General features: G+C 44.4%; 3 protein-coding genes and 1 non-coding gene across 6 annotated transcripts; 2 read left to right on the top strand and 2 right to left on the bottom strand.

Moving 5' to 3' along the window:
• The first annotated feature begins 1,115 nt into the window (after nucleotides 1-1,115).
• LOC127310022 (uncharacterized) lies at nucleotides 1,116-1,733 on the top strand. The gene has a single exon (XM_051340724.2). It carries the CDS (start codon nucleotides 1,116-1,118, stop codon nucleotides 1,731-1,733), a length of 618 nt encoding a protein of 205 aa, XP_051196684.1.
• Nucleotides 1,734-2,500: 767 nt separating this feature from the next.
• Nucleotides 2,501-3,118, top strand: LOC127310021 (uncharacterized). The gene has a single exon (XM_071822422.1). It carries the CDS (start codon nucleotides 2,501-2,503, stop codon nucleotides 3,116-3,118), a length of 618 nt encoding a protein of 205 aa, XP_071678523.1.
• Nucleotides 3,119-17,109: 13,991 nt separating this feature from the next.
• Nucleotides 17,110-17,183, bottom strand: TRNAD-GUC (transfer RNA aspartic acid (anticodon GUC)). Its single transcript has one exon. It is a non-coding gene; the product is annotated as a tRNA-Asp (tRNA).
• A 1,314-nt stretch (nucleotides 17,184-18,497) lies between these two features.
• Nucleotides 18,498-25,344, bottom strand: LOC127306066 (uncharacterized). Of its 3 annotated transcripts, none has more exons than XM_051336674.2 (5): nucleotides 24,692-25,343; nucleotides 23,384-23,752; nucleotides 21,102-23,304; nucleotides 18,956-21,020; nucleotides 18,498-18,861 (listed from the first exon to the last, which is right to left on the bottom strand). In XM_051336674.2, the coding sequence occupies exons 1-4, from the start codon at nucleotides 24,935-24,937 to the stop codon at nucleotides 18,997-18,999; spliced, it is 4,842 nt and encodes a 1,613-aa protein (XP_051192634.1). In that variant the 5' UTR covers nucleotides 24,938-25,343; the 3' UTR covers nucleotides 18,498-18,861; nucleotides 18,956-18,996. The 3 variants fall into 3 exon arrangements, with proteins under 3 accessions (XP_051192634.1, XP_051192633.1, XP_071678959.1); XM_051336673.2 differs by having other exon boundaries at nucleotides 21,102-23,313; nucleotides 24,692-25,342; XM_071822858.1 differs by having other exon boundaries at nucleotides 18,956-23,313; nucleotides 24,692-25,344.
• Nucleotides 25,345-27,050: the final 1,706 nt, after the last annotated feature.

Raw genomic sequence — 27,050 nt, 5'->3', positions numbered from 1 at the left:
CTCCAACTTCTTTTATTATATATTTTTTAAGTTTCCCAATCACAGTATACTAATGCCGGCTGGATACATGTTTGTAGATTTTAAAACCCTCCAACTTATTTTATTTTTTGTATATTGTTTTCCATTTATTTTCACAAGTGAGCTTCTCGGGAGTTCTTATCTGAACTCCTGTTCTTGTTCATTAGTGTCTATTCCACCCCCCCCCAACCCTCTGCCTAACATGTTTTTATTTGATTTTTTTGATAGATCTATCGTATGCAAAACATTTTTTAAGTAATCTCTAAGGTATTTATTTTGTTAAGTTGTTAGATCTTTGTTTTTTATACTAGTCTAGATTCAAAACCACGGCCATGAAGGATGAAAGAGAGGAAGATCCACGGCGATTCAATGAGTAGATGGGATGGGGATGGGTTAGACGCACCTTCTTTTTGTTAGGTAATCCCTTCGCTTTTACGATCTTTGGATTACTTTTCTGTAGATCTTGCTAGAATTCTCTTCTTCTTCTTCTTTTTCTCTGTTCTTTTGTTCTCCCTTTGCTCTTCCTTCGACTCCTTCTCCGTGGGATGTTTCTTCCGGCGGAACACCAGGCAGTGGTTGACTTTTTTTTTGCGCCGAGTGGTGGTTTTTAGTGGGTTGGGCGTGGTTTGGTGGGTGGGGGGTGGTTGGTTGGTGTGGAACAGCTTTTTATTTTTTCAGTGTTTTTACTCTGTGCGAACGTCTGCACTGTTATCACGTGAACTTCTTTGTAGTCTTTTTATGCTTTTTTGTTTTGTGCTTGCACGTGAGCTCACAACTGGCCCCGGATAAGATCCTTTTTTGTTTGTTATCCCGCAGGATTTTTTTGTTTTTTTGTGGTTATCTCTCGGCTGTTTCTGTTTTGTTTTATTGGATATGTATTGGTTTGTTCCCTGAATTTGTGGATCACGACGTCTCCTGTTACATTTCTGGAACTATAAATACATGTCTTTTTCCCTCTGTGTTTCGGTGCATATCAATCACCGATTCTTCTCCCTTTCCTTTTTCTTTTTTCTGTGCGTTTTCTCTGTTTCACCGATTGCATGGCAAACCCTCCTTTTTCCCACGAGTTCACATTCCCCTGCCATGGCACAACCACTATGAAGGTCCTGTACACAAACGCAGCAGCTAGTGTTGAGGAGTGGCTCACCAATGCTGAAGCTTCCCTAGATTCTTCTGCTAGGAAGATTGTTGGTCTTGATGTTGAGTATGACAAACTCAGTGGAACCTATTTCAATCCGAAGAAAGCTGCTGTGATCCAGCTATGTGTTGGCACTGATGTTCTTGTGTACCACATATGCCATGCTGATGAGAGGAGTGAAAAGTTGTATGATTTCTTTTATGGCTATAGGTACACTTTTGCTGGGTTTTGTGTCGCAGAAGACCGCACCATTCTGTCACGTTCAAAGTACTATGTTCATAATGTGAAGGATATCCAGGCAATATGGAGAGATCCGGACAACAGGAAGAGAACTCAAGGTTTGAAGGATGTTGCTGGAGCTATTATAGATCCAATCTATTTTGAGATGAAGGATGGTTTTGGAAGGGCAGAGCACAGGATGTGGGCTGATCCGCCGCCTCTACCGCCTAAGCATTTGGAATATGCTGCACGGGATGCATATGCCACGTATGAGGTTTTTCGGAGGCTGGATGTGTTTGAGAGGGGCTTCTTCTCCTTATTCAAACATCCCGAGAAGAAGCGTGGCAGGGATTGGTGAAGATTTTAGTTTTGTAGGGACATTTTTATTTTTATTTTTTCTATGATCAGATTGTAATCGTTTAATTTACCTACACTTTCTTTTAGGTTTTATGTTTAAGAGAATTCCTTAGTTGGTTAGATCTGAACTTCGCAGTCATAATTTTCTCTTTTTACTTTGTGTTTCCCTTCCCTTTTATTCATTTTATAATACAATGAAGATGTCCCTATTTTTACTGTTTTTTGCAATCCTATATGTTGTCTGTTCATTTTTTTAACAATTCAGTACCATTCACGTATGAATAGTATGTGAGAACTTCGCAGCTGTTGATATCTGAACTCCTTTTTTCTTGCATGTGTGTTCCTGTTTAATTTTTATACGAACTTTTTTTTCACACCGTCATACATAGTGAACTTCGCGGATAATCGGTCGTGAACTTCCTGCTGTTTTTTTTAATCAACATTTTTACGTGAAAAACTGCCTAGCAGTTGAATTACGCGGATAAGGTCATTTTTGTTTCTGTTATCCCGCAGAATTTTTGTTTTCTTGTTATCTCCATCGGCTGTTCTATTTATTTGTTTTGGATATATACTGTTTGTTTCCTGAATTCGTGGATCACGACGTGTTTGTTACATCTCAATCTATAAATACAGGTCTTTTCTTTTTCTCGGCTCGGTGCACGTGAATTACCAATTGCTTCTTCTTTCTTTTCTTCTCGTCCACCGATTTTGCATGGCAAACGCTCCTTTTTCCCACGAGTACACATTCCCTGCCATGGCACAACCACTATGAAGGTTACGTACACGAATTCAGCAGCTAGTGTTGAGGAGTGGATCACCAATGCTGAAGGTTCCCTCGATTCTTCTGCTAGGAAGATTGTTGGTCTTGATGTTGAGTATGACAAACTCAGTGGTACCTATTTCAATCCGAAGAAAGCTGCTGTGATCCAGCTATGTGTTGGCACCGATGTTCTTGTGTACCACATATGCCATGCTGATGAGAGGAGTGAAAGTTTGGTTGAGTTTCTTCATGGCTTTAGGTACATTTTTGCTGGTTTTTGCACCACAGAAGACTGCAAAGTTCTCTCACGTTCAAATCTCTATGTTCATAATCTGAAGGATATCCAGGAAATATGGAGAGATCCGGACAAAAAGAAGAAACTTCAAGGCCTGAAGGATGTTGCTGGAGCTATTATAGATCCAATCTATTTTGAGATGAAGGATGGTTTTGGAAGGGCAGAGCACAGGATGTGGGCTAATCCGCCGCCTCTACCGCCTAAGCATTTGGAATATGCTGCACGGGATGCATATGCAACCTACGAGGTTTATCGAAGGCTGGATTTGTTTGAGAGGGGCTTCTTCTCCTTATTCAAACATCCCGAGAAGAAGCGTGGCAGGGATTGGTGAAGATTTTAGTTTTGTAGGGACATTTTTATTTTTATTTTTTCTATGATCAGATTGTAATCGTTTAATTTACCTACACTTTCTTTTAGGTTTTATGTTTAAGAGAATTCCTTAGTTGGCTAGATCTGAACTTCGCAGTCATAATTTTCTCTTTTTACTTTGTGTTTCCCTTCCCTTTTATTCATTTTATAATACAATGAAGATGTCCCTATTTTTACTGTTTTTTGCAATCCTATATGTTGTCTGTTCTTTTTTTTAACAATTCAGTACCATTCACGTATGAATAGTATGTGAGAACTTCGCAGCTGTTGATATCTGATCTCCCTTTTTTTCTTGCATGTGTGTTCCTGTTTAATTTTTATACGAACTTTTTTTTCACACCGTCATACATAGTGAACTTCGCGGATAATCGGCTGTGAACTTCCTGCTGTTTTTTTTTAATCAACATTTTACGTGAACAACTGTCTAGCAGTTGAATTACGATATATTTATTCTCACAACATCCTGTGTAGAGGTTTAAAATAAATGATTTTTATGAAAATTCCTGTTCTTTACATTTTGGATCAGCGAGTAGCATGAACAAATAGTGAACTTCAGCAAGATATTTATTCTACACAATGTAACCAACTACATATTTGTTTTCAGTATGAACTATTCTATTTTTTTTTCCTTTTTTGTGTCTACCTCTTCCTGGTACTCCTTCTTATAGGTGCTGGTGTAGTTTGTGTTTTCTCCTTGTTCTTCTCATTGCTTCTATCTTCCATTGTGTTGCTATCATTTTCTGTTGACTGCAGGTGTAATAGCTGTTCCTCAAGCTGCCTTCTTGCGCAAGTTCTAGAGTTGTGTCCCCTTATCTTATTGCATGTACCACAAGCTTTCACCCCTTTTGGTTTCATTGTTGCACCATCACTTCTTTGTCGTTCAACAATCTGTTGTTGTAGTATCTTTTCCCTGTTGGGGCATGTTGACGCGTAGTGTCCTAGCCTTAGGTTGCACACGCTGCATTTCCTTTGTCCTCCCGTTTTATTTAAGTTTTGCAGCTTTGCTCTCCACATCCGGTGTTTTACGTGTATCTTCTTGCTCGTTGATATCTTCATCCTCATCTTCTTGCTCATATTCTTCATCATCCGTCTCATCTTGAAGCATTCACCCTCATCTCGTGTCCAGTTTTTCCTCTTCATCATTCTCTCGGAATGTCTTTGGCGAGCAAGCAAGTTTCTTATGCGGACCTTGATATTTGTCAAGATCTTGTAGGCCCATACACCTTCTTATGTGTTTCCAAGAGTGTTTTAGCCAGCTGCCTTGCCTTGCAGGTTCTGGAATTGTGGCCATTAATTTTATTGCATGTTCCGCATAATCTTGTACCTTTCGGTCTCCCGTATTCATCTAGTTAAGTTCCGACGGGCAGGTGTGGGGTTTGCATTTTCCATTCCTCCTTGCAGCATCTGTAGTCTTGCTTCCTTTTGTTATTGCAAGTAGTGGAGGCTGTATATCCGCATATGGATCATTGTCCTCGATCGAGGAATGTCGTTGTGCTCGCCGATTTCTCGTGTTGTGTTTTCTTGGTTCGATGACTGCTTATTGTTCTCCATCTCTGCATCCTCATTATTCTCCATCTCTCGCATCCTCATTATTCTCCGGCTCTGCATCCTCATTGTCCAGGTTTGTATTGGCATCTCTGAAGGCAGATAATGCTATTTGGAATTTTGCTTCCGAAGTGCATCCTTTGTTTATAATTTTAATCGCTTCACCGTAAAGGATTGTTCGTCCGTATTCAATTGAAGTCCCATCGTCTCGTTGTTGTCCCGTAGTCTCTGCGGTTGTAATCAGGGTTTGTCACCGCATCTTTGGTGTATCTCTCGGAGTATATACTTGCTTGGTATCTCATCCAGGCGTAGGTGCTCAAAGACAGCTATGACATGGTGGCAGTAACAACCCCGTGTGTGCATAAAGTTAACATTAGCTCGGTTAATTTTTTTATTTTTTCGTGTCAACGATTACTTTTTTTATATGCATCTGTAGTGTAATACAACCAAAAGCAACTGATGAAAGAGGCTTTTTTTTTTTACCTGTATGTTCCCACAGTTTACATTCGCATTCATAGCGGCCTTCAACTTCATCTCGCTAGCACTCTGAACTCATGTCTTGACCAAGCGAATTCTTTACTCGATTGTAGTGATGCACAAGGTAAATGTTGGGATTATCTGGGAAGTCTTAATGCGGAAAGCTGTCTTTGTGATATTGCCTCTCCCGGAAAAACCGAGTACACCGCCCGTGTGTACTTATCCATCACCCGTGCCTCGAAGCCATACCCGGTGACTGTTTTCCTTGAGCCCTGCATTTTGATTTTTGTCGGTGGAAAAGTCATTTGCTTTTTGAACATGAAACATAAGATAACTTTTATATATATATATGAACCCCGAACTAAACAGCTGTGAACTTCCATAACATGTGCATACTTTTTTTCTCGAAAACAGATGACACTTTTTGTGTACGTAAGAACCCCGACCAAACAGTTGTGAACTTCCATAACATCTCGCATAGTCTTTTTCCTTTTTTTTATGTTCTCATCCTATGTGTTTCCAAATTATTGAAGCATATTTTTTTTCATTAACATAAAAAAGGAAATCGATCACTCACCGTTGATGCATTTGCCTCTGCATTCTCTGCTTCATGCCTTGCCTGTATGCAGTTGTTAACTTGCTTAGCAAAAATGTGTAGGTTGTCTCGTTCGATGACAAAACCCCTTTTCAGCACAAAGTTCATGCTCTCGCTTCTGTGTTGAAGTCATGCGTACCTGAGAAAACTTCCTTCCAAAGAAGCTGATATCCACAATTTCCTTTCAGCCCATAAGTTAATCATGACATTTATATCATGCAGATTGTACTCTTCAATCAAAGCCTTCCACGCATCTTCAAACTCGAGATGGCATTAGGGGATGGTTCAAAATTGCGATCAGCTTATCCTTCAAGTCGTGGAATAGTTTATAAAGCTTCTTCAATGGGTCCTTATGCTTGTTCATTATGTGCCATCTACAGAACTTATGTAGAGTCCGTTTGAAAATTTTAGGTATTGCTTTTGCCATTGCGGGCATTGATCTGAACAATTATTAGGAAAAAACACATCAGGTATAATGCAAGCAAACTTCACAAAAAACAAAACAAAGGTGAACTTCAGCAAATTAAATATCTTTTATTTTTTCGTGTTGCAGGGGTGTAAACATGTGAACTTCTGTGTGTTTTTGTTATGAACTACAACTGAAGGTACAAACAGGAGTATAGATTCTGATTTTTCTGCAAACCTGTAAGTATGCAGATTGGTTGTTTACCGCCCATGCATTCAAGGAATCTGCTGAATACCCATTTGAAGGACTCCTCTGACTCGTTTCCCATCAACGCAACACCAAAGATTGTTGACTGCAAGTGGTTGTTTACGCCGACAAATACTGCAAGGGGCAAGTGGTGCTTGTTCGACTTGTAAGTAGTATCGAAAGTTATGCAATCTCCAAAATCTGCATATGCTGCCCTCGAGCTAGCATTAGACCAGAAAACATTTTCCAGTCTGTTTTCGTCATCAACCTTGTAGTCATAGAAGAAATTTTCATTCTCCTTCTTCATGTCTTCAAAGAATTTGAACATATTCTGCACCTCATTCATGGACTCCTTCCTCGTGTTTTCTGCTTTCCTGCAAAAAGAAATTTGTTGTTATTTTTCTTTTTTTGTTTTGCTTTTTTCTTTTCCCCTGTTTTTCATGTTAGGTTTCTTTTTATCTATAAAGGGGGTGGGAGGGAGGGGGGGGGGGAGTACTTACATGTTTAGTATGTCTCGTTGTGGCAGCCAATCTTATCACGGCCACCATGCAGCCTTGTAAGCAGTGCCCATTATGTTTACATGTTTTATATTGCTGAACTGAAGGTCTTTTACCAACCCCTTCAATGTTGGATCCACCTTTTTGTGAGAACGCATGAAAACTAGCATTGATGGGCTTAACAGCAGGGTATGGTTGTGCTGAAGTGTAATGTCCTTGACAATGCAGGTACCATCACTCCTCTCTTTCAATCTCATAAAGGCCTTGCACCCAGTTCTTTTGGTCATCTTGTCACGCTGTCGGTCTTCCTCGTTGACACTTTGGCGGTGTGTACCTTCTCGTACACATCTCAAGTAACGCCTGCTCTTGTTGTGCTGTCCTTTCCTTATCCCAAACCCTGTGTGCTTTGCATATGTATTGTAAAATACATATGCGTCTTTGAATGTACTAAATTCTTGACCAATGGATGGTATCAGGTCCGGATCAAGATCTGCAGCCTGCAAATTGCCACGGTTTTGTTATTGCATTATTTTTTATTTATTTTTACATATTTTATTTGTATGTTAACTTCAGGGAATAGGTCAAGTGAACTTCCTAAAATTTAATAAAAAATAAGAACATGGACTTCTTAAAGTCATCTGAACTTTTTTTCACAGGAAAACTGTTGCACATGAATATCGAGAACATATCAACTACACATTTCATATAATAAACTGAGCATGTGAACTTCCTAAAAATCAGCTGAACTTTTATCATGGATATAGGGTTCACGATCTTTCCAAATCATATCAACTGTTTTTTCTAAAGATATAGCATGTGAACTTCCATGCAAATTTGTCTAAATAAATGTGTGTGTAAGAGTGAAATTTTTATCAGCAATATATAAATTGAACTTACGTGTGTGTATGTTCGCAGCTCTGCAGGGGTGGCTCTATCATCTGGTACTATGGGGCATGGCGGTGTGACTTTTGGTACATGGCAGAGTGGATCTCGAGGCGGCATATGACTTGATTGAGTGCCTCGACGATCTTGGTGTATGCTGTCACTTTGACCATCCCCATAACTGCGTTGCTGTTCAGAAGCATCACTGCTAGAAGACGACTTTTGGCCACTGTCCCTGTTCACATTGTTGCTTCCAGCTGTGTTTGTTGTAGATGTACTTGTAGATTGCCGTTTTCGTGGCTGACGGAACGTTGCATTACTAGCAAATATCTCCTCAGTGCACTTTATTGGTGAACGGGGTTTTTTTGGTGGACCTGACCAACACATAATATCCTCATCATCATCTGTTGATGTTGTGGTATCCCGCTTCCTTTTGCTGTTATCCATGTCATCTTGTTCTTGGATTTTCTGATTGAAATTCCTTTCAACGGCAGCAGCATTTGTCTTTCTCTTGGGATTGCGGAACACTGGCTGGATAAATGAAACTGGCTCATCACAGCATATGGGAGTCATTGGAGGCTTTTTAGGGCCTGACCAGCTGATTATCTCGTCGTCACTGCCTGTTCCTGATTCTTTGCCCTGCAGTAGCAGAACAAGGTAAGTTTTTTAACATGTGAACTTCTTGAACATTTGGACTAGAACTTTTATACATAAAACTTTGTCTGATGTCTTCAAAAAACTAAAACAAGTAAAGTTAACCGCTAAACAATGTAATATGAACTTCCAAAGATACATGCACCTGCATACTTATTTTTTCATTTTGCTGTTTTTATTTTTTATAACTGAAGTGAACTCCAGGAAACTGTTTTTAAGAACTTCCCAGTAAAAGACATAAGTTTTCTTTTTCCTACAATAGACTCTGCAGGAGAATATGTGAACTTCCAGTCTATTTTTGGTTTTTGTTTATACTGATGTACAGGAAAAGCAGTTAAATAGTTATGTGAACTTCCAATATAAATTCATATGAACCTTTTAAGGAGAATCTAAATTGGTCGTTTTTTGTAAATGAGTTATGTGAACTTCCATTATGAATCATTATGAACTTTCTTTTCACTAGAATCTAAAGTGCTCCTTTTTTTTTGGTTTTGCAGTGAGCACAAAGCAGTATATGAGTTATGTGAACTTCTGGTTTTGTACCTTATCTTCCTCCAGTGCTAGCGTCTTGAAGGAGCTTGGTCGGATTGATGTTGAAGCATGTTCCGATGATCTCGCCTCTAATTGGAGCCATTAACTGCTTGTAGGGAATCTGGATCTCGTCGGGCTATAGACGAATTGCGGCGAGTAACGAGGCGGGATCTCGCTGTTCTCCGCCGCTGGCTCCTTTGCGTCAGCTACCGCCGCCGTTCGCCTCCGTCGCGTGCTCCCTCGCGTCGGCTGCCGCCGCCGCTCGCTCGCCCGCGCCGACGAGGTAGGAGGCTTCAACGTCTTCGCTTCCGTCGCGTGCTCCCTCGCGTCGGCTGCCGCCGCCGCTCGCTCGCCCGCGCCGACGAGGTAGAAGGCTTCAACGTCTTCGTGTCCGTCGCGAGCTCCCTCGCGTCGGCTCCCGCCGCCGCTCGCTCGCCCGCGCCGACGAGGTAGGAGGTGGAGGTGCGGAGCTGGTTGATCTCCGCTCGAGGCGGGGCGCGGTGTTTTTACGAGGAGGACGTGGGAAGTTCGCTTCGTTCACGAATCGGTATCGGTCGGGAGTCGGGACGTGGGAAGTTCGGTTGGGTATCGGTCGGGACGGGGGGAAGAAACCGAGTGGGATTAGGGGGGGTTCTAGAATAGCTATTCTAGAACCACTCTTAAGGGGGGTTCGAGAATAGTTCAGCTCTATATATATATATATATATATATATATATATATATATATATTAAAGTCCTTAAGACTTATAAATCCAAATCCAAAATTAAGTCGCATCATATGCGTAATAATACAAAAGTCACTCTATGACTTAAAATAGTCAAACACAAACTGTGTGGTACGATTGACTATAAGAGCTCCTTCTTATAAAGGATTACTCGTACAATAATGATTGCTTATATGCATTCATAAAAAAATCCCTAATTAGATTCTACATGACCTTTGTATATATCGATGCTTTTATCATCAAAGTCTATAATATACATGAAAGGTCCTTGCAATCTTATCGAGACGGAGATTTGGATTGAACCAAGTATTAAACAAGTTTATAACTTGAGTATATTCCTTCGGAATACATATCTATCAGTCTTTACATGTCCATAAAATTTTGGAGAAATTAAATATGGATAAATAAAATCAAAGATACATATGGTCACAATATCCCTAACAGGGATACAAATTCATACATACATTGTAGTAGTGATGAAGTGATATTGGACCTCTTGTTCCATATCTCAGTATAAACTACATCACGAATGCGAATATTTTGTTGTCAACTTCTTTTAAGTGCAAACCTCAACTAAGTTGGTGTAAGTAAATATCCTCCGATATATTTAAGACACAAATAATCTTGATTAATTCTCTTAGGAATATCATGACCATCATGTAATCTAAGTTGGCTATAATTACCTGATCCCGAAAATGCCATATCATAGACTGAATTCAATGAAAGAGTCTACTATAATAAGAATACAAAATAGACTCTAACGACTTCATATAATGATTGAGCACATTCAAGATCATGTGGTTAAGATTCAACATAATCAACCACCATTATATATCAGATAACACCACTTGTATTGCTCAAATGCATAAGGGCTAATATAAATATTTTTCAAACTAGGGAGATAAACACTTTGCAAACATATCATGTGAAAATCTAACAGATTTATTCACAATGTCTTACAGATTTCCATACTCATGAATTTAAGATCATGGATTGGTGTGAGACAACTTTTAGATTTTCAAAGTTCAGGGGGAGTAAAACTCCCAAATTATAACCCGATGGGCGATGATGATCATTAGATCATATATATTGTACTCTTTTTCCCTTAATGAGTTTTCCCTAATGGTTTCTCATAAAAGGTTTTTAATGAGACTATATAAATAAAAGTGTCTAGATATGTCATAATGCTTTCTCCTTATTTTTTTTCCTATTGGGTTTTAAAGGAGTTTTCGGTGGCACATCATATTGCACTCTTTGCAATATTTATATGTCGTACCTCCTATTTTCCCCACTGGGGTTTTTAAAGGAAGTATACAAGGCATATTTATTGATCTCTAAACTCACTAATGAGATTTTTGCTTATGAAGGTTTTGCTCATATGAGTTCTCAAGAGACAATAATCTTTATATGTTGTATTATTTTCTCCTTATTTTTCCCAAATGGTTTAAAGGAGTTTTAACAACATATAAAATACAACTCTCCTCATATTTTTCCCACAGGGTTTTTTGGGGAGAGATTTTAAAAATGATGAATTTCAAGATGATACAAAGAGCACAATTGTTTACAAGGACATCCTCATATAAAAGCAAGAAGACTTTCAAGACTATGCGAGAAGATCTTGAAGATTATACAAGAGATTTTCAAGAGACAGCATTGTCCAAGGGGGAGTGTTAGAAATAGGATAGCTTTGATACTAAGCTAACTAGGCAGTTATTAAGATTAGCTTAGATCATAAGCTAAGTAGGTAATTACTTTTGTCCAAACGATGTAATCCCGAAAGGATGTCTTCGTAACCGCCTTATAGGCGTCTGTTCGGTGGGTATATATACCCCCAACAATCATCAATGAAACATCACTTGATTCTCTCAATCATTAGTTCTAAAACAAAAGGAAAGAATGGAGAACAAATACATCATACCCTCCATATCCAGACTTGCATCAGTTATGAGGTCAAGCATGTATTCTTCGTGTTTGGTGGCACGCAAAGCTTCAGAAGTAGCAGATTCCTTTAGTTGCAGAACTTCCTATGCCTGTTGAAGCGCAGCTTGCTCGCAATCTAAAGATTTGCGAGACTGATCCATAACAATCACGGCTTGCCTTTTCATCGCGTGAAGTTGCTGTCGAAGTTCAGCTAATTCATGGAGATAATCGGCACACGGTGAATCGTCTAAGGAAACGTCGACAAGAGTTCTTCTCGAATGAGATGCGGCAGGTGAAGTGTTGGAAGGCCCAGCAGTCTCGGTATAATTATCAAAAACCAATTGGAAAAGAGAAATATCGACATCAATCATTCGGCAAGGGACACTTTCATTAATAATTAAGATATTTAAATGAAGGTCATTACAAAAGTCGACTCCTACTGGGCCGATAAGAGTTGTCGCAAGTCACAAGAGCAACAATTACAAAAGGAAAGAAAAAAAAGACAAGATGGTCTACTTGACCTCCGTCTCGGCAGTGCTGGCAGATGCAGCAGGCTTTGGGCTCTGGAAGGCGAGGATCTTCTTCGAGTGGGGCTTGGCGTCCTTCACCAAAGCTTTCCACTTCTCCTTGTTCATCCTTGTGGGATTACCAGCCTTCGCCCAGTCGACGTCCTGCTACCTGTCGGCAACCAAAGCGATGGTCCCCTCGACTCTGATCTTCAAATTATCCCGCCGATAGGCCAACACAGGATCTTCCTCACCAAGAAAACGCTGAACAAGCTCAGAAAAAATCTTCGACTGCGTTTGCTTGGGAAAGAAATGGGGGAAGAGGCGCTTGAATGCGGCTCGGGCATTGGAAATATTGGTGTGCGCCAGATCTCCTTGCAACTCGAGGATTGAGAGGTTGTCGAGAAGTCAATCCTCAACCCCTTCGTGCAAGGTGAATTCTTCACCCATCCTTCCTGTTGGAAAAAAATACGGGTCCATCAATATTTGGAGAAGAAAATAAAGATAAATATAGAGACGGGTAAAGGAAAAAACTTACTGACGAATCTCCTGTTTTGGGTGTCGAACCGATCTGCGATGGCGTTCTCGCGCTCGATTTGTTGGGAAATTTTGTCGCTCAAAGAATTTTCAGCAGTTTGGAGACGCTGGCGGAGATCCTCAACAACAGCGGCATCTGCTTTAGCTTTTTCGCGAGCTTTTTCGCTGAGCTCCAGCTTAGCTGCAAGAGCATCAGCGCGTTCTTCGGCTCGACGAAGCACAACTGACAAAATAGTCCAGGGTGAATACTCACTATCAGAAGAAAAAAATATGTGGCAAAAAAGCGAGCATTCAAAAACAAAGTGGCTTTACCTTTCAAAGGGTCGGCCACATCGCGGAACCCAATAGATTGGGAGCCAAGATTAATGAAATGCTTCATCAGAGGCTGTTAAAAAACAGAGTTGGAAAGCAATTAAGGAAGAGACAAATTTGGGTAAAGTCAACAGAGACCGGCACAAAAAGAAAAAGAGACAAGCAACACTCAATAGCAAACTAAGGAAAAGGGACTTACGTCGTCTAACAAAGGAGTCGAGGAACTCCCCGCGACAATTGCATGAGTGTCGCCAACCCTAGTCTTTGCTTTCTTCGGTGCAGTTGCTCGGGGGCTGGCCAACGGAGTCGATGTCTCCGTGTTCTGTTGAGGGGGAGGCGAAGATTCCGCTGCAGCACGGTGCTCTTCAGAAAGAACCATAGTATTGGATGTGCTTGTAGGAGTCGTGCCATGAACTGCGGGTTCTTCCTTTTCTCCTTCCTCTTCAGGGATGCTACCACAGAAAAATAAGCATTCCGAAGAAAAAGGAGTTGGAAAAAACATAACAATAAAGTAACTCACGAGCTAACGGAGCCGGCATCATTGTAAGGGTCGAAGTCACCCTCTTCTTCAGGAGAAGGTTCTTAAGCAGCCGATCCAGTAGGCTTGGAGGTGCTGGAATCTTCGACATCATCTCTCTTCCTCTTGTGCCTAGGAGAAACAGCGAGAGGAGAAGAGACAGAGCGACCAGAGTCAGAACGTTCTGACTCAGTCTCTTTTTCGGAGGATGCCGTGGATTTTCGAGATCCTGCGGCTTCACTCTCAGGACGAGAGGTTTCTTGCGAGTCGTCGGTGACAACGGCTCGCTCTTCTACCTCTCTACCTTCAGAAAGGGGGAGAGAAGACAAAATCAGTAAAATGCAAAAGCAAGACCAAGATGAATACACAAGGAAAACAAAGTAGCAGTCGAAGAAAATGACAATAGCAGAACAACTTGGAGGAAGGTTACTTACTTCGGGAAGAGCGTGGCTTCCACTGCAAGGAACCACGCGACAAGAGGAAGGAACTTAGTTGTTTTTTCTCATCGAAGTAAAGCGGCGGACAAGTTTTTCCAAGACCTTCTGAGGAAGATCGGCGGAGACTCTGTCAGGATCTTCGGGACCCGAATACATCCACAGGGAATTTTTCGGGCCTGAAGAGGCTGAATGCGAATGCGAAGAAAATGAGCAATGATCTGGACACCCGATAATTCGGCTCCATTAGTGTTCTGGAGCTCATGGATGCGAGTGATCAAGGCTTTTGTGGCCGCCCTTTCTTCGGCAGTTGCTTCAGCACCCCAAGATCGACGCCTCTGAATTTCTTCGTCAGCGTCAAAGGGAGCAATGCCGTATTCTTGGCCGACAAAAGACTTGTCCTCAATGTAGAGCCACTTCCTGCGCTAGCCTTGGACAGAGTCGGCTAATTTGACGTCAAAATAGTCGACGTCTGGGCGAACACATATGACAACGCCACCTATGTTGTAGGCGACATTTTTTGAGTTGTTGCGCCGGAGGTAAACGATACGTTTCCAAAGGCCCCAATGAGGGTGGATGCCAAGGAAACATTCACAGAGAGTGATAAAGATGGAAATATGCAAAATGGAATTGGGGGTCAGCTGGTGAAGCTAAATCCCGTAGATGAAGAGCAAACCGCGGAGAAATTAATGGAGAGGAACAGAAAGGCCGCGGAAGAGAAAGTCAACAAATGTTACCCGGAAGTTGATGGGAGGGCGCGAAGTGCCCTCATCACCAGGGAAGATTATGGAGTCCTTGTTGAAGAGGCCGAGCTTCTTCAGCATCGTCTGGTGTTGGGGAGTGGTTTTTGAACGCTCCCACCCGGAGATCTTGGCTTGCTCCATGGATGCGTCGGCGTCAGGAGTGCGAGCCATGTAGTGGGCAGCATGAGGAAGAGGAAGCAGCAAAAGTAGCAACTGCGCGAGGAGCTCCAAGCAGCGGCAATGGCGGAAAGAGAGAGGGAGAAGATGTGCGGCGCGTCGAAGGGGATAACTGAAGACGATGAAGTCAATTTATACCAAGGAGCTGATCCGCCGCGCCGTTGAATGAAAAGGAGAGGCATTTTTAGCCTTACGCGTGTCCAAAGGGGTAAAATGGTATTTTCAGCCTGAAGTTACCAGACGGAAGTTACTGCGCGTGTGCTAGAAATTACGGAGGATGTGTGTCCCCCACTTGCGCGACAGTGCAGGATCTTGGACCCACGGAACAGTGAAGTGATAGGAGTCGCGGCTTTCCAATGCAAGGGCATGGCCATCATCAGCAATGACGTCGTCAGACAAGAAATTTCGAGTGGCTTTATCAAAGATAGACAGAAAAGTGTCGTGTATCCCAACAAAGAAACTTCCGGAGCCTATGTTCAAATACAAGTATTTTTTTCATATGCTCGGGGGTACTCTTATCAGAAGTATCGTCTATAATTATGATAAGAGAATAATGCGGACGACAAAACATGGAACTGTTCAAGAGTAACAAAAAGTTGAGCCTACAACCAAGTATAAATACTCGATTGTAGCCTCGGGAGCCTACAACGAAGACGAGATCCACGAGATGATCACCTCCGGCTCCATGGCCGCCGCTGCGAGCCCGGGGTTCTTCATGGCCGCCGCCGCTGCGTGCCCGGGGTTCTTCACGCAAGAGGAGGCGAGGGCGACGGCAGCTGTGGCGGCGCGCAACGAGCATCGGGAGGATGTTGCCGACGGAAGCCAAGCCGTCGAAGAAGAAGACGAGGAAGAAGAAGAGCCAACCCAAGCCGACGCCAACATGTCGAAGGGGAAGAAGAAGAGGAAGAAGAGCTCGCCGCCTGCCGAACCGCGTATCAAATCAGTCGTTCGACACATACTGGCTTCGAGTGAGGCAGGCGTACGAGGAGCGCAAACTCGTCGATCCCTACTTCAAGAAGACGAACATGAACGTGTACCGGGGAGACAAGGCAATGGCCACCAATTGGGGGCTCATGCAGACGGCGTGCAACAAATGGCACGGCATACAGGAGGAGGTCGAGAAACGGCCGATCAGCGGCCATGACTTGGAGCAAAAGGTATGCTCCGTCGACCCTGCATCACCGAGGTACATCGTCGTTAGCTGACCCGTTTCGCCGTGCTCTTTTTTCCCCAGCTGCGCCGAGCTTTGGACATGTACACGGATGACACCGGCCTGCAGTTCAAGTTCCTCAACGTCTACGCCCGCCTCGAGAACTGCGAGAAGTGGAAGGAAACTCGCACGACCCTCTCGAAGAGCAAGACCGAGCAGTACAACCCCGACGCTCCGGCGGCTTGCGCGGCGGAAGGGCGCCCTGAACTCGGCCAGAAGAAGCTGAAAGAGCTCAAACGGACGGACAATCCCGCCGACAGGATGCAGGCGTCGATCGACAAGTGCTGTGCCGACTTGAGGTCGCACGCCGACGGGAGGAACGACAAGTTCGACGGCAGGTGGCGGGAGATGCTCGCCAACCAAGGCGTCCGGATCGCCCTGCTGAAGACGACGGCGGCGGCGAAGAAGAGGAACACAGACTTGGCGTTCCTGATGGGCGGCGGCGACATGGAACTGATGGACGAGGAATTGGTACCAGGGCCACCGCAGCGACATCCTCCGAGCCCCTCCGGCCAGTCCTTCGTCGTCTCCACCGGCTCCTACCTCGTCTACCTCACCATCTACCTCGTCGACTGCGGCTGCTTCGACGTCCACTGCCGCTGCTTCCTCGTCGGCCGCCGCAGCCGCTTCGGCCACGGCGTGTGAGGAAACTGGTCCGTCGGACACCGCCGTGCCGGCCGGGACTGCCGACGAGCATGTCTCCGTGTAATTTCCCTCCGATCGCGATCTGTGGCTGATCCTTTTGCTCCTTTTGCCCTAGCGCGGGACGGCGATTTGTTTAAATTTAAACTCTATCCGCCGAACTCCGGGTGGACGACTGGAAATACGGTACTCCCCACGACTTAATTTCGTCCAATCCGGCGGTTGTTTCGTCCGGATTTGGGCGTGGGGAGCGCCAACGAGTGGGGATGCTCTTAAAGGGGCATCCTGTCCTGCTTCATCCGGTCAAGTGGAGCCCATGTCGCGTCACGCGTCGGGAGATCAATCACACCTCGTCAGTCCGTGCGGGCAGGGGAGACAGCCAAGTCCTCTACCTCTTCGGGACTGACGGGGCTCGAACCCGCAGCTTCCGCCTTGACAGGGCGGTGCTCTGACCAATTGAACTACAATCCCCGCGGGGTGTATGGCATACCTATTCTTAAATAGAACCATAAGAAGATTCGATTCGTCTGTCCTACTCTAAGAAATAGACGAATCATATACTACACACCCACATATTATCAGGTGGTTATAGTGAGAGTGACATAATCTAGTATGTCGTGATTTTTTCTCACTAAAAATGGATAATAATTCACCCTTCAATAAGAAAAACTATTTTGTTTGTAAGAAAGGAATGAGAGAGATATGGGTTAGAAATCCAATTTCTCCCTTTTTCTTTATCTTTTATTTCTATAGATCAGAGATCTTACATTTTATTTTATGGAATGGAAGAAAATCAAAAGGATTTAGTTCATATTAAAATAATTGGTTTAAGGTTAGTAAATCCTATTAATAAGAGCATAAAGACTTTCATTCTATAAATTTTTTCCATTTTATTTTGATTGAAAAAATGTAATTTTAGGGAGAAACTAATTAGAAAAAAAAATTAGTTCTATATTGCAACTTATAAAAGAGGAGTTCCAAGTCTTTCAAGCGGTGTTTCCATTAGGCAAAGCAAGAGTTTATTGTAAAAAAAATCGCAACGATACTACATAAACGAAGTATATTTTAATGAAGACTCTAATGTTCCTAAATTTTATGGACTTTCCCAATCTCGACGATTAAAAAAGAATGAGGGGCAAGGGGATTGATACCGAGAAATATTTCTTCTTATTATAAGACGTTATTTGATCCGCATATGTTTGGTAAAAGAACAATCTTCTCCTTTAATCATATCATAAATGGAAAGTATTCAATTAGAACATGAAAACGTGACTCAATTGGTCTTAGTTAGTCTTCGGGACGGAGTGGAAGAAGGGCGGAGACTCTCGAACGAGGAAAAGGATCCCTTCGAAAGAATTGACCGAGGCTCCCAGCCTCTCCATGCCTTGCTTTCATCACCGGGTAACTTTGCTGGCCTCGTGTCAGACACTGCGCAAATGCCAAAATGGAAATGCAACTCACCAGCATGGGCTCAAAATGGAACTCACCAGGATCAACTAGCAGCTGTCACCATCGTTTCATCAGCATCAACAACATTTACAACCAACACAGATCAACAACTCAGTAGTCCTGATGCAAGACAATAGTTGCTGCAAATTTACAACAGATGCCCAACCCTGTAAACAGCGCAGTGCAGATAACCTCCAGAATGGATCAAATTACCACAGATTTGATCAACCGAAAGCACATGGACATGGAGGCCGAAATGAAGATAAAAGGTTAGTCAACAGCAAATTATTAATCCCTGATCTACTCATGTCACACTTCCCGCAGAGTACAAAGTCATAACTAAGTCATATGTTAAGCTGCAGATGTGCTCGGCAATGTCAACACAGTTTATCATAAGGGACTTCAAAAGAAAAGAAGAAAAGAAAAAGCAACCGAAACTAATTACAGCGGCTTCAGGCGTTTGAAGATGCCAAGGACCATTACCTACACCTCCCTCCTGGGCAAAATAGAAGCAAGCCTGGCAGGTACAAAACTCTAGCAAAGCAACTGCTGAAGCTGAGGAAAAACTGTTCCCAGGAAAGTATCAATATGGTTGGTTAACATTTACAGCAATTACAGCGAAGTTTTCAATCCTCCCACCGTTCTCATGTCATCACGGACATGAATCCATGTGGGAGCCCTTATCCACATGCAGTTGCCTCTGCAAATAAAAGCAACAAAGACTTCAGTTAGTTCACCAGGAAAACAAGCCCAGTAGGGTCTTAAGACAGAATTGCAGTACAAGCAAAGCTTACCAGACACTGAAGTCGCTGCGGGATATTATACTTAAGTTTCTTTACTGCCATGACAATTGCTTGTATGATGATGACCTTTCAGCATCCCAGCTGCCTTCGGGTTCTTTCCTCTTTATTCCTACACCAGGCATTTGGTACATTCTAGATTGATCATCCACAAAAGCTTGTGGCGGTGTGATCAAATTTTGTCTAACCGATAAAGGTACTCGCTCATCTTTCCCTTCTAAATCTATAGCCCCAGGGCCAGAATTGAGATCAAACCCTTGTCTTCTCCATTTCCAATTATTGTCATGTCCATCGCTGCTGCTGCCTTCATGACGGCTCATCGCATACTGCCTCACGCTTTGGGCAGGTAATGCACCTGTTGACCCAACGAGTGAGGGGGCCATGGTTGGGAAGTATGGCACTCCAGCAGGCACGGAACTGGGATACGGTGTTGACCCAATTGGAAATCCCGTTGTCGGAAGGTGAACGCTGGAAGGGAATGGAAATCCTGCATATTGATATGCAGGAGGGTGTAGCACCATGGTCGGTGGTGTGGAAATAACTGGAGCCCTGGAGGAATCACTTCCTAACTGGCTACTGTCTACCGCAGAAGCAATGATTCTCTGGGTTCCAGGTGCTGTTTCTATTGGGTAAGGCAGTTCTCCCCTAGCTGGCAAAAACGATTGCATAGCTACAGGAGCATATGGATTGGCAGAAGGAAACCATGGTGACATGTTATTGATTTCAGTACCATTCATTCTGAGGCCAGCAGCTTGAGGTAGGAATGGTATGCTGCTAGCACCTTTAGATGATTGGCTCCTCTGTGCAGGCTCTGTACTAGCTTCATCAAGGCTAGGCCCGTTATTGAGATCAAAGAAGTTCCTTGAGCTATTTATATCATTCCTCGGTATAACTCCTGCAAACGGTCTTGCTGGCAACAATGTGACCTCGACTCTGTGTGAAGAGTTCGGCATAAATTGACTATTCTCTCCAACTTCATCAGCCCTATTCAAGTCAAGCTCAATGCCAGCACTTCGTACAGGACCATCACGACTTCTAGTGTTGCCAGATTCAGAGCCAGTTGTCTGAGCAGAACTCTGTGAGATGTCTTCCTCGAGAATCTGGTCATCTGCTACATTTAGATCAATGTCAAATGCTGGGCGAGGCTGCTTACCCGCAGCACCAGATGGGACAATACCAGGTGCAGTGAGAAACGTCCCCAACGCCTTCCGTGGTTCCGCAGGACGAAATGCACTTGTAGCTGCTGAACCTTTCCACCCAGCCTCAGGCTTCACTCTTAATAGGTTCTCAGGAGGGACAAAAGGTCCTTTGGCTGGAGCAGCTACTGTTATTGGGGCAGGCAGACCACTTAAAACAGGTGGTACAAATGGAGAAAGACCAGGCAAATGAATCGCAGAAGAACATGTAGCAGGAGAGGTAGCTGGCTCAGAGTGATTCCCTTCATCCCCCAGTTCATTCAAATCAAAATCAAGCTTAGCGGTACCATTTGACTTAGCCTTGGCAGCTATAGAAGAACCCTCATCTGATGAGACAAGGTCCTCTTTTCGACCCACATCATCACTCAGCTTCTTTGGAATGTGCCCAATATCCTGAGATGTGACAGCTTGGAGTTCTACATGGCTACTCGATTCACTGGAACTATCCTTCGAGTCTTTGATCCCATTAGCCACATCAACTCGGAATCCAGCTAACTTGTTAACATCAGCTGAAGTGGAAGAAGGCTGCTCCTTTTTGTCCCCTTTGACCACTGTGCTAATACTCCCTTCACCTTGTTTCGGAGAAACAGCCACTGGACATACTGCAGATTTCAAACCCAATTTACCACATGTATCGGTGGCTTCCGGCTGATCTAGTCCACCGGCAAGTGGCTTTTGATCAGTTGACTTCGACAAGGCATGAACCTGTTTATCAAGGGCACATAATTGCAACTCCTCAGGAGGGAGCAATTCTGACTTCCGGTTAGAAACAACTGAATTAGATTGGCCACCTGAAGTAGCACCGACAAAATCAGGGCTGTTTTCAACTGTCCCACGGCTGGCACATGCAGTGTGATCTTCACCTGCAGACGAATGAATATTAGATTCTGTACATATCTCAATAAAAGAAGACTTGGATATATTTAAGTTTTGATCACCATCACCTTGTGAATCAACCCCGGGTACAGAAGAACACTTGTTTGTGCACTCCTCTTCTTGGTTTTCAGTCTTTGCTGACGATTCAGCAACATTACAGTTTGCACCATTTTTAGGTGGCGGACCAGAAGATGTCGTACATTTATTGTCGTCTTGCAATGATAAGTGGGCCCTCCGGTTCAGTTTATCCTTTCCACCCAAACAAGCATCAGATGTCACTTGCTTCTCCACAATGACTTTCTGAACAAGTGATGTTCCTTCACGCTGAGACAGGACTGTGTCACATTCTACTTTTAACTTCTCAATGCTATCTCCTTCACATCCTACTTCTTTTGTAGATGTATTTCTCAGTGAAGCCGATGGAGAAACTAATTCAGATTTAGATATTTCTCCAGCCACACTGGCAAGAAGATTCATCGCAGTATCATCTCCAGTTTGCAAAGGAGGAGCTTCAGAGTATTTTATTTCAATTAAAGCATTCATAGGGTTGAATGAGTTTCCCCTGGTTTCACTTGAGCAGACACCTTTCTCATTCACTTGCAATGAACTTGCAGCTCGTAATGCAGACGCATCCTTACCAGCTTCCTCAGTTGTCCTGTTGCTCTCCAATGTAAGGACTGCTGATTTATCATCTTCCTCCGAACCTGCGACCCCTTTAATCTCATTGTTATGCCAAGAATCGGCATTAGCATCACAAGCTAACTGAGGCTGACAATTTTCAGTCTTCATTTTCACCCGCCGACCATTCTGTTCATGCTTATCAGCAAGCACAGGAGATGAGGATCTACTACCAGTGACAGATGGGTCCTCAAATGAGCCACCACTCACACTTCTAGCAGGACTACGACTTGGATTCGGAAAGCGAACTACCAATCTATGGCTATTACCATTATCAGGAGGTGTATCACCTACTTTCTCAGACGCCATTCCAGGTTGTGATGATTTTTCCTGGAACGAGGACCGATCAAGCGAAGTAGATCTTCCCACGGTAGCTTCTTTCTTTACCCCAGAACCAAGACGGGCACTGTTTGCCCTTCGATGGACACGTGAAGAGCTCCCAGAAGTTTTACTAGCATTGCCAGATGCAGCAGTAGAACTTCTTGCGTCCTCCTTCCATGGAGAACCAAATGTTTTTGCAAGATCACTGGAACATGAGTGACTGTTATTCAGCGATTGGCTTGAACTGCTGCTTTTCTCCTCTTTCACTGTTGGCAACTCAGAACCGCCATTTGATTTGCAGGGTTGTGGGTGTTGCGACTTTAAAGAGCCAGATGTGAGAGGACTCGATTTTGTAACAGCATCGGAGGTACCATGTTTAGCAGTCAAAACCTTTGAAGAATGATGAGATGCTGAGTTTTTAGGACTGGTCTCGCTCAGGCCGCTTCGTCTGTTTCCACCATTAGTAATTTCTGCAGCACCACCTTTCCCTGACCAGGAAACAGCTTGACCAGATACTACAGGTTTCGCCTCATTTGACTTCATTTCAGCATCAACACGCTTTTTCCAGTTTTCAACAAGACACTTCGCCTTCTTCTGTATCTCCACATTTCTATGGCTACGCAGATGATTGACAGATTTCCCAATACTGCAACTCTGCAAGGCGTTCAGATTGATAGGCAATTTTGCGAGAGCACGGAGCAGTGCCATCAGAAATTCTTCAACACGCTTATCAGTTTCTTTAGGACTACCGCCTTCACCAGACTTGCCTTTGTGAGTCTCTTGAAGCCACTCATTCAAAACAGGAAGGCCCCTTAGTTGCACAAATCTCCTGAGGCAATCAGGACTTTCTGTAGCTGTGATAATATGTGCAAGCAGTACTCGACCACCAAGGTCTATCTTCCGTTCAGTTCGATCAAGTTGCATTAACTGAATAAGCTTCTCAACTGCTTCATCATGACAAAGTCCACCTTTATTCGTAAACTTTGTCATAAACTTCGCGACTGTATGCTTCATATTGTCTACTTTGAGGTTTCCCAGTTCACCGTCTTCAACCTTAAGGGGACGATCACGGTCTCGCACAGCTGGATCAATTCCTTGCTCGACTCTCTCCCTCTTCTTTCCTTTAGATAAACCACAATTCTGTGCATCATCTGAACCAGATTTCTGCTGGGCAGACGATGGACTGTTTAGCCGCTTCGGTGAACGTCCACCTGACTGGACTGCAGCGTGCATTTCTAACCTTGTTCTATGCAGAAGTCGATTTACTTCTTCCTGCCGTTCCTGATTGTAAGTCGAGACATAAGAAAAGAATATGACACGGAAAAATACGGAAAGAAAATGTAAAACTTACATTAATATAATCCTTGTCAGTAAGCCACCACAAACACTTGTTGTCGATATCATACACACGCCGACACACAAATGAGGATATTCCAGCTGGCAGCTCGACGCCTTTCCGCAAAAAGGCAACTTTGCAAGGATGTAGCAGAGACACGGCAGACGTCTCGTCCTGGTGGAAAGAATAGAAGATCTCGTTCGGTGCGGCGTTGAGCTGGATTGCCTTGTTAAGCTTGACGTCAGCAGATCTATAGAGCCAACTTACACGTAACTTGGGAAAGCCTTCTTCCTTTTTCTCAATCCAACGTATCAACCCAATGAAAGGAGGAACATCAACAGCCTGAAAAAGCGCACAATCTCCGACTCTGAATTCGCGTCCGTCCTGGAAATAGATACGTAATTTTAGTAAGTGTTTAAGAAGCAAAACATAATCATATTGCCACACAAACAACGGTGAAGAAGGGAAAAAAAAGCTTCACCCTAGGAGAACAAAAAACTAAATCTAGAGACACAGTTCAGTATAACTGCAATCAGAAATGGAGAAAATTCTGTTTGTGATAAACAGCTAAAAGGAAGTAGTGGATTATCCAAATGTGCCGTGCAAGCAAATGTTCGTGCAACAACGTATCCGTGCAAGCAAATTCCAAATGAGGCATGTTCCTTATGTTAACATCCCATTTGTGTCAAAACATGTACACATTGAAAATCAGGTTGCAGCAGAACCGGTTACGGTTGTCGCGCTGCAAGGATATAGAACAGCTGGCAAAATTCGTTATCTCAATGAAGTGCAAAACAAGAAAACATGAGGTGCGCCACGTGTAGGTGGTCTAGAACTACCAACGGATACCGACGCTTGCAGAAACACCGCCTTCAGTTTGAATAGCATAGCATAGCATCAGTCTATCCAATAGACAAACGATATGATGATCCGAATAATTCTAAACACGCACGCGACAAGGCCGCATCCTCGCACACGGCTTCCGTGTGGCGTTCCAGAATTTCCGTCCGCAATGATGTAGGATTTCCATCCAATGACAAGGGAACCACGTTGCAGTATTAAGCAATAAAGCGACAGCGCATAACCAACCCCGTACATATATGTGCTTACTCGGGCAGAAACATTTCAAGGATGGCAGACTACCACTCTAATCTCCAACCTCTCAAATCAGGCAGGGAAGCCTAGTTACTCTATATAGATGGATAAAGTTTTGGAAGCAAAAAAAAAATTGATAGCCATTTATGAATCCATCGTATTCCATTTTGTTGTATAATAACACATGGAGCTTAGCAAATCCCAGAGTGGTTTTCCACCAGTAGGCACCTTTAGGAAGAAGTCGGCCGAGGCGGGGCGGGGAGAGAGTAGTCCCTCCTCCTGCTTCTGTGCGGCCGGTGCAGGCGGGGGAGTCGTGGGCGCGGGCGGATAAGAAGCCGTCCGCAGCGGGGGAAGGGAGGCGCGGGGAGAGGCTGCTGGTCCCTTGGGCGGCGGTGGTGGAGCTGCTGCCTCTACGCGAGTGGCTGGCCACATGTGCGGGACGCAAGGCCGGCGGTCGCCGCAGCCGTCATGCATAGCCGCGCATCCTCCCAGGCGCCGCCGATCCGAGTCCGCGCGCCGCGCTGCACCATCACCAGATCGCCGTCGGGTAACCCTAGGTCCGGTGCCGCGGATCCGCCCCCATGCGCGCGCGCGCGCCCTCGCGGGATCGCCCGAATTCGACCCCGCGCGCGGCCGATTCCGATTCCGAGGGGGCCGCAGATCGGGGCGCGAATTCGATCGAATCGGGCTTCCGGTCGCCGGCCGCGTAGATTTGATCGGGAATTTGGGGGGGTCGGGCCGGGAACGGGGTGCCGCACGGGCGGGCGGGGTCGATCTGCGGTGGGGGGTGGTGGTGGTGGAGGAAAAGAAATGGCGGATTTGGGGGAGAGATTTGGAGGAGAGAGATGGTTATATGGAGCACGTCACAGGCGGCGAGATGAAGAAGAGATGGATGCGGGCTGGGGGTCGTCGCGAGAGGAAAGAGGCAAAGGGCATTTCCGACATTCCCCCGATCCTCTGTGCAGCAGCCAGCGGGCGGGCGGCCGCGCGAGCGAGCCCCGACCCCGGCGCCACCTGTTGGGCGTGCACCAGGGAGAAACCCACTCGCTGCGCGGTGGGCCCTCTCTTGGCTCGTCCCGGGTGGCCGTAGCGGTTTCCTCGGGAGGCTGGCGTGGACGCGGTGGGTGGAACGAGCGGCCACTCCGGGCCGTACGCGCGCGATCGGCTGATGTGCCACTGACGTGCCGATCCGGCGCCGGTGGGCCCCGCGTGGCGATCGGGCGGGTGGGTGGGAGTTCGGGTGTCGACGGGCCGTGCAAGGCGGGGCGGGCGATGGCAACGGCCACCGAGGCGCCACGACCGCGACTCGCTGCCGGGTGGGGTTTGCTTCGCGCTGGGTCCCACACGTGCGTTTCGGGAAGTGAAAGGGTTACTCACGTGGAGGTCTGGTTGTCTCGCCAGGACTGGAAAATGGGCCGCGCTTCTCGGGCCCTCCGTGCTTGCCGGATGGGTGTCAGCGGCTCCGACGGGCTCCTGCTGCCATGTTTGCTCGCGTTCGAGTCAGGGCTGTCTCTGTCTACTCAGCCACCTCATTGGAAGAAAAACAAATATTTTGCGTTCTTCCTCCAACATGAATGCACTTTCTCAACAACAAAAAAACCAGCACGAATTCACTCGTATTTTACTCGCCGTTCTTGGCTCACTGTCCTATATAATCTCTGTTGATGGGATACGAGGTGGGTAATGATACTACGGTTTGGATCAGAAAAATGGTAGATGACGGATGTATGGAAGTTGTATGGGTTCCTCAAAACAGGATGATGCTGCACATTTTTTGTAAAATCAAACAAATCTAAAGTTTAACATCTTTACAGAAAAACTATCGGTACTTTAACACTATATAGATTTAACATGAAAATGCATTTGATCATGTATCCAATACGATTGGGTTACACATTGTAGAGCTTATGACTACACGTTTAGTCCTAATTTACACTAGCATAGATGGGCGCGGCGGCACGCCGCGCCAACTGTTTAATACGATGGTTGTAATAATTTTAAAACCACACTTGAATCCATAGAAGTAACGAAGATTCTCTGGTTTAAACATTGGGTTTTAAGATGGTTGGTAATGAAATCTGATACAACGTACACTCAAATTATGTACATAAAAGGTTGATCTTGAGGATCAAGTAAATGAGCGAGCATAAGAGAGACACAGAAAATTAGTCTCATAAAAATAATTGGTACTGCATATTGATCATCGTACTGCAATGGATGATCAATTGGTAATCACAAAAGAACTACCATATATATGGAACGTAAGTCCTAGCATGATATTGCTATACCGATGAACAAAAGATTATTTCACGTTGATCTCTAAGCACGATGGTCCTGGATCTACTCGCATCCATTGTACCTGAAGATGGTCACTTTCAGCGTTGAATCTACTATATAGTCAAAGACCAAAGAATCGTCTTCTACAATGTCAATGCAAGCTCTGTTTCAGCGTTGAATCTACTATATAGTCAAAGACCAAAGAATCGTTTTCTACAATGCCAATGCAAGCTCTGCAAATTTAATTACACATTAGCATAGTATGTTGCTGGCAGGTACTTTATATCTGGTCAAAATCTCTACTGAATAA

Source organism: Lolium perenne, chromosome 6, assembly GCF_019359855.2.
Source record: "Lolium perenne isolate Kyuss_39 chromosome 6, Kyuss_2.0, whole genome shotgun sequence".
In the NCBI taxonomy this organism is placed as follows: Eukaryota; Viridiplantae; Streptophyta; class Magnoliopsida; order Poales; family Poaceae; genus Lolium; species Lolium perenne.
Note: the sequence above shows the minus strand (reverse complement) of the source record. Positions and strands in the feature narration are given on the sequence as shown.

What these genes read in the sequence shown, in the direction of transcription:
- LOC127310022 (XM_051340724.2), top strand. Translation starts at nt 1,116, where the DNA reads ATGAAGGTCCTGTACACAAACGCAGCAGCTAGTGTTGAGGAGTGGCTC.
- LOC127310021 (XM_071822422.1), top strand. Translation starts at nt 2,501, where the DNA reads ATGAAGGTTACGTACACGAATTCAGCAGCTAGTGTTGAGGAGTGGATC.
- LOC127306066 (XM_071822858.1), bottom strand. Translation starts at nt 24,937, where the DNA reads ATGCATGACGGCTGCGGCGACCGCCGGCCTTGCGTCCCGCACATGTGG. An exon ending in CGGCCGACTTCTTCCTAAAG is followed by an intron (nt 23,753 to 24,691) that starts GTGCCTACTGGT and finishes ATCTATTTCCAG; the next exon opens with GACGGACGCGAATTCAGAGT. An exon ending in CTGACAAGGATTATATTAAT is followed by an intron (nt 23,314 to 23,383) that starts GTAAGTTTTACA and finishes ACTTACAATCAG; the next exon opens with GAACGGCAGGAAGAAGTAAA.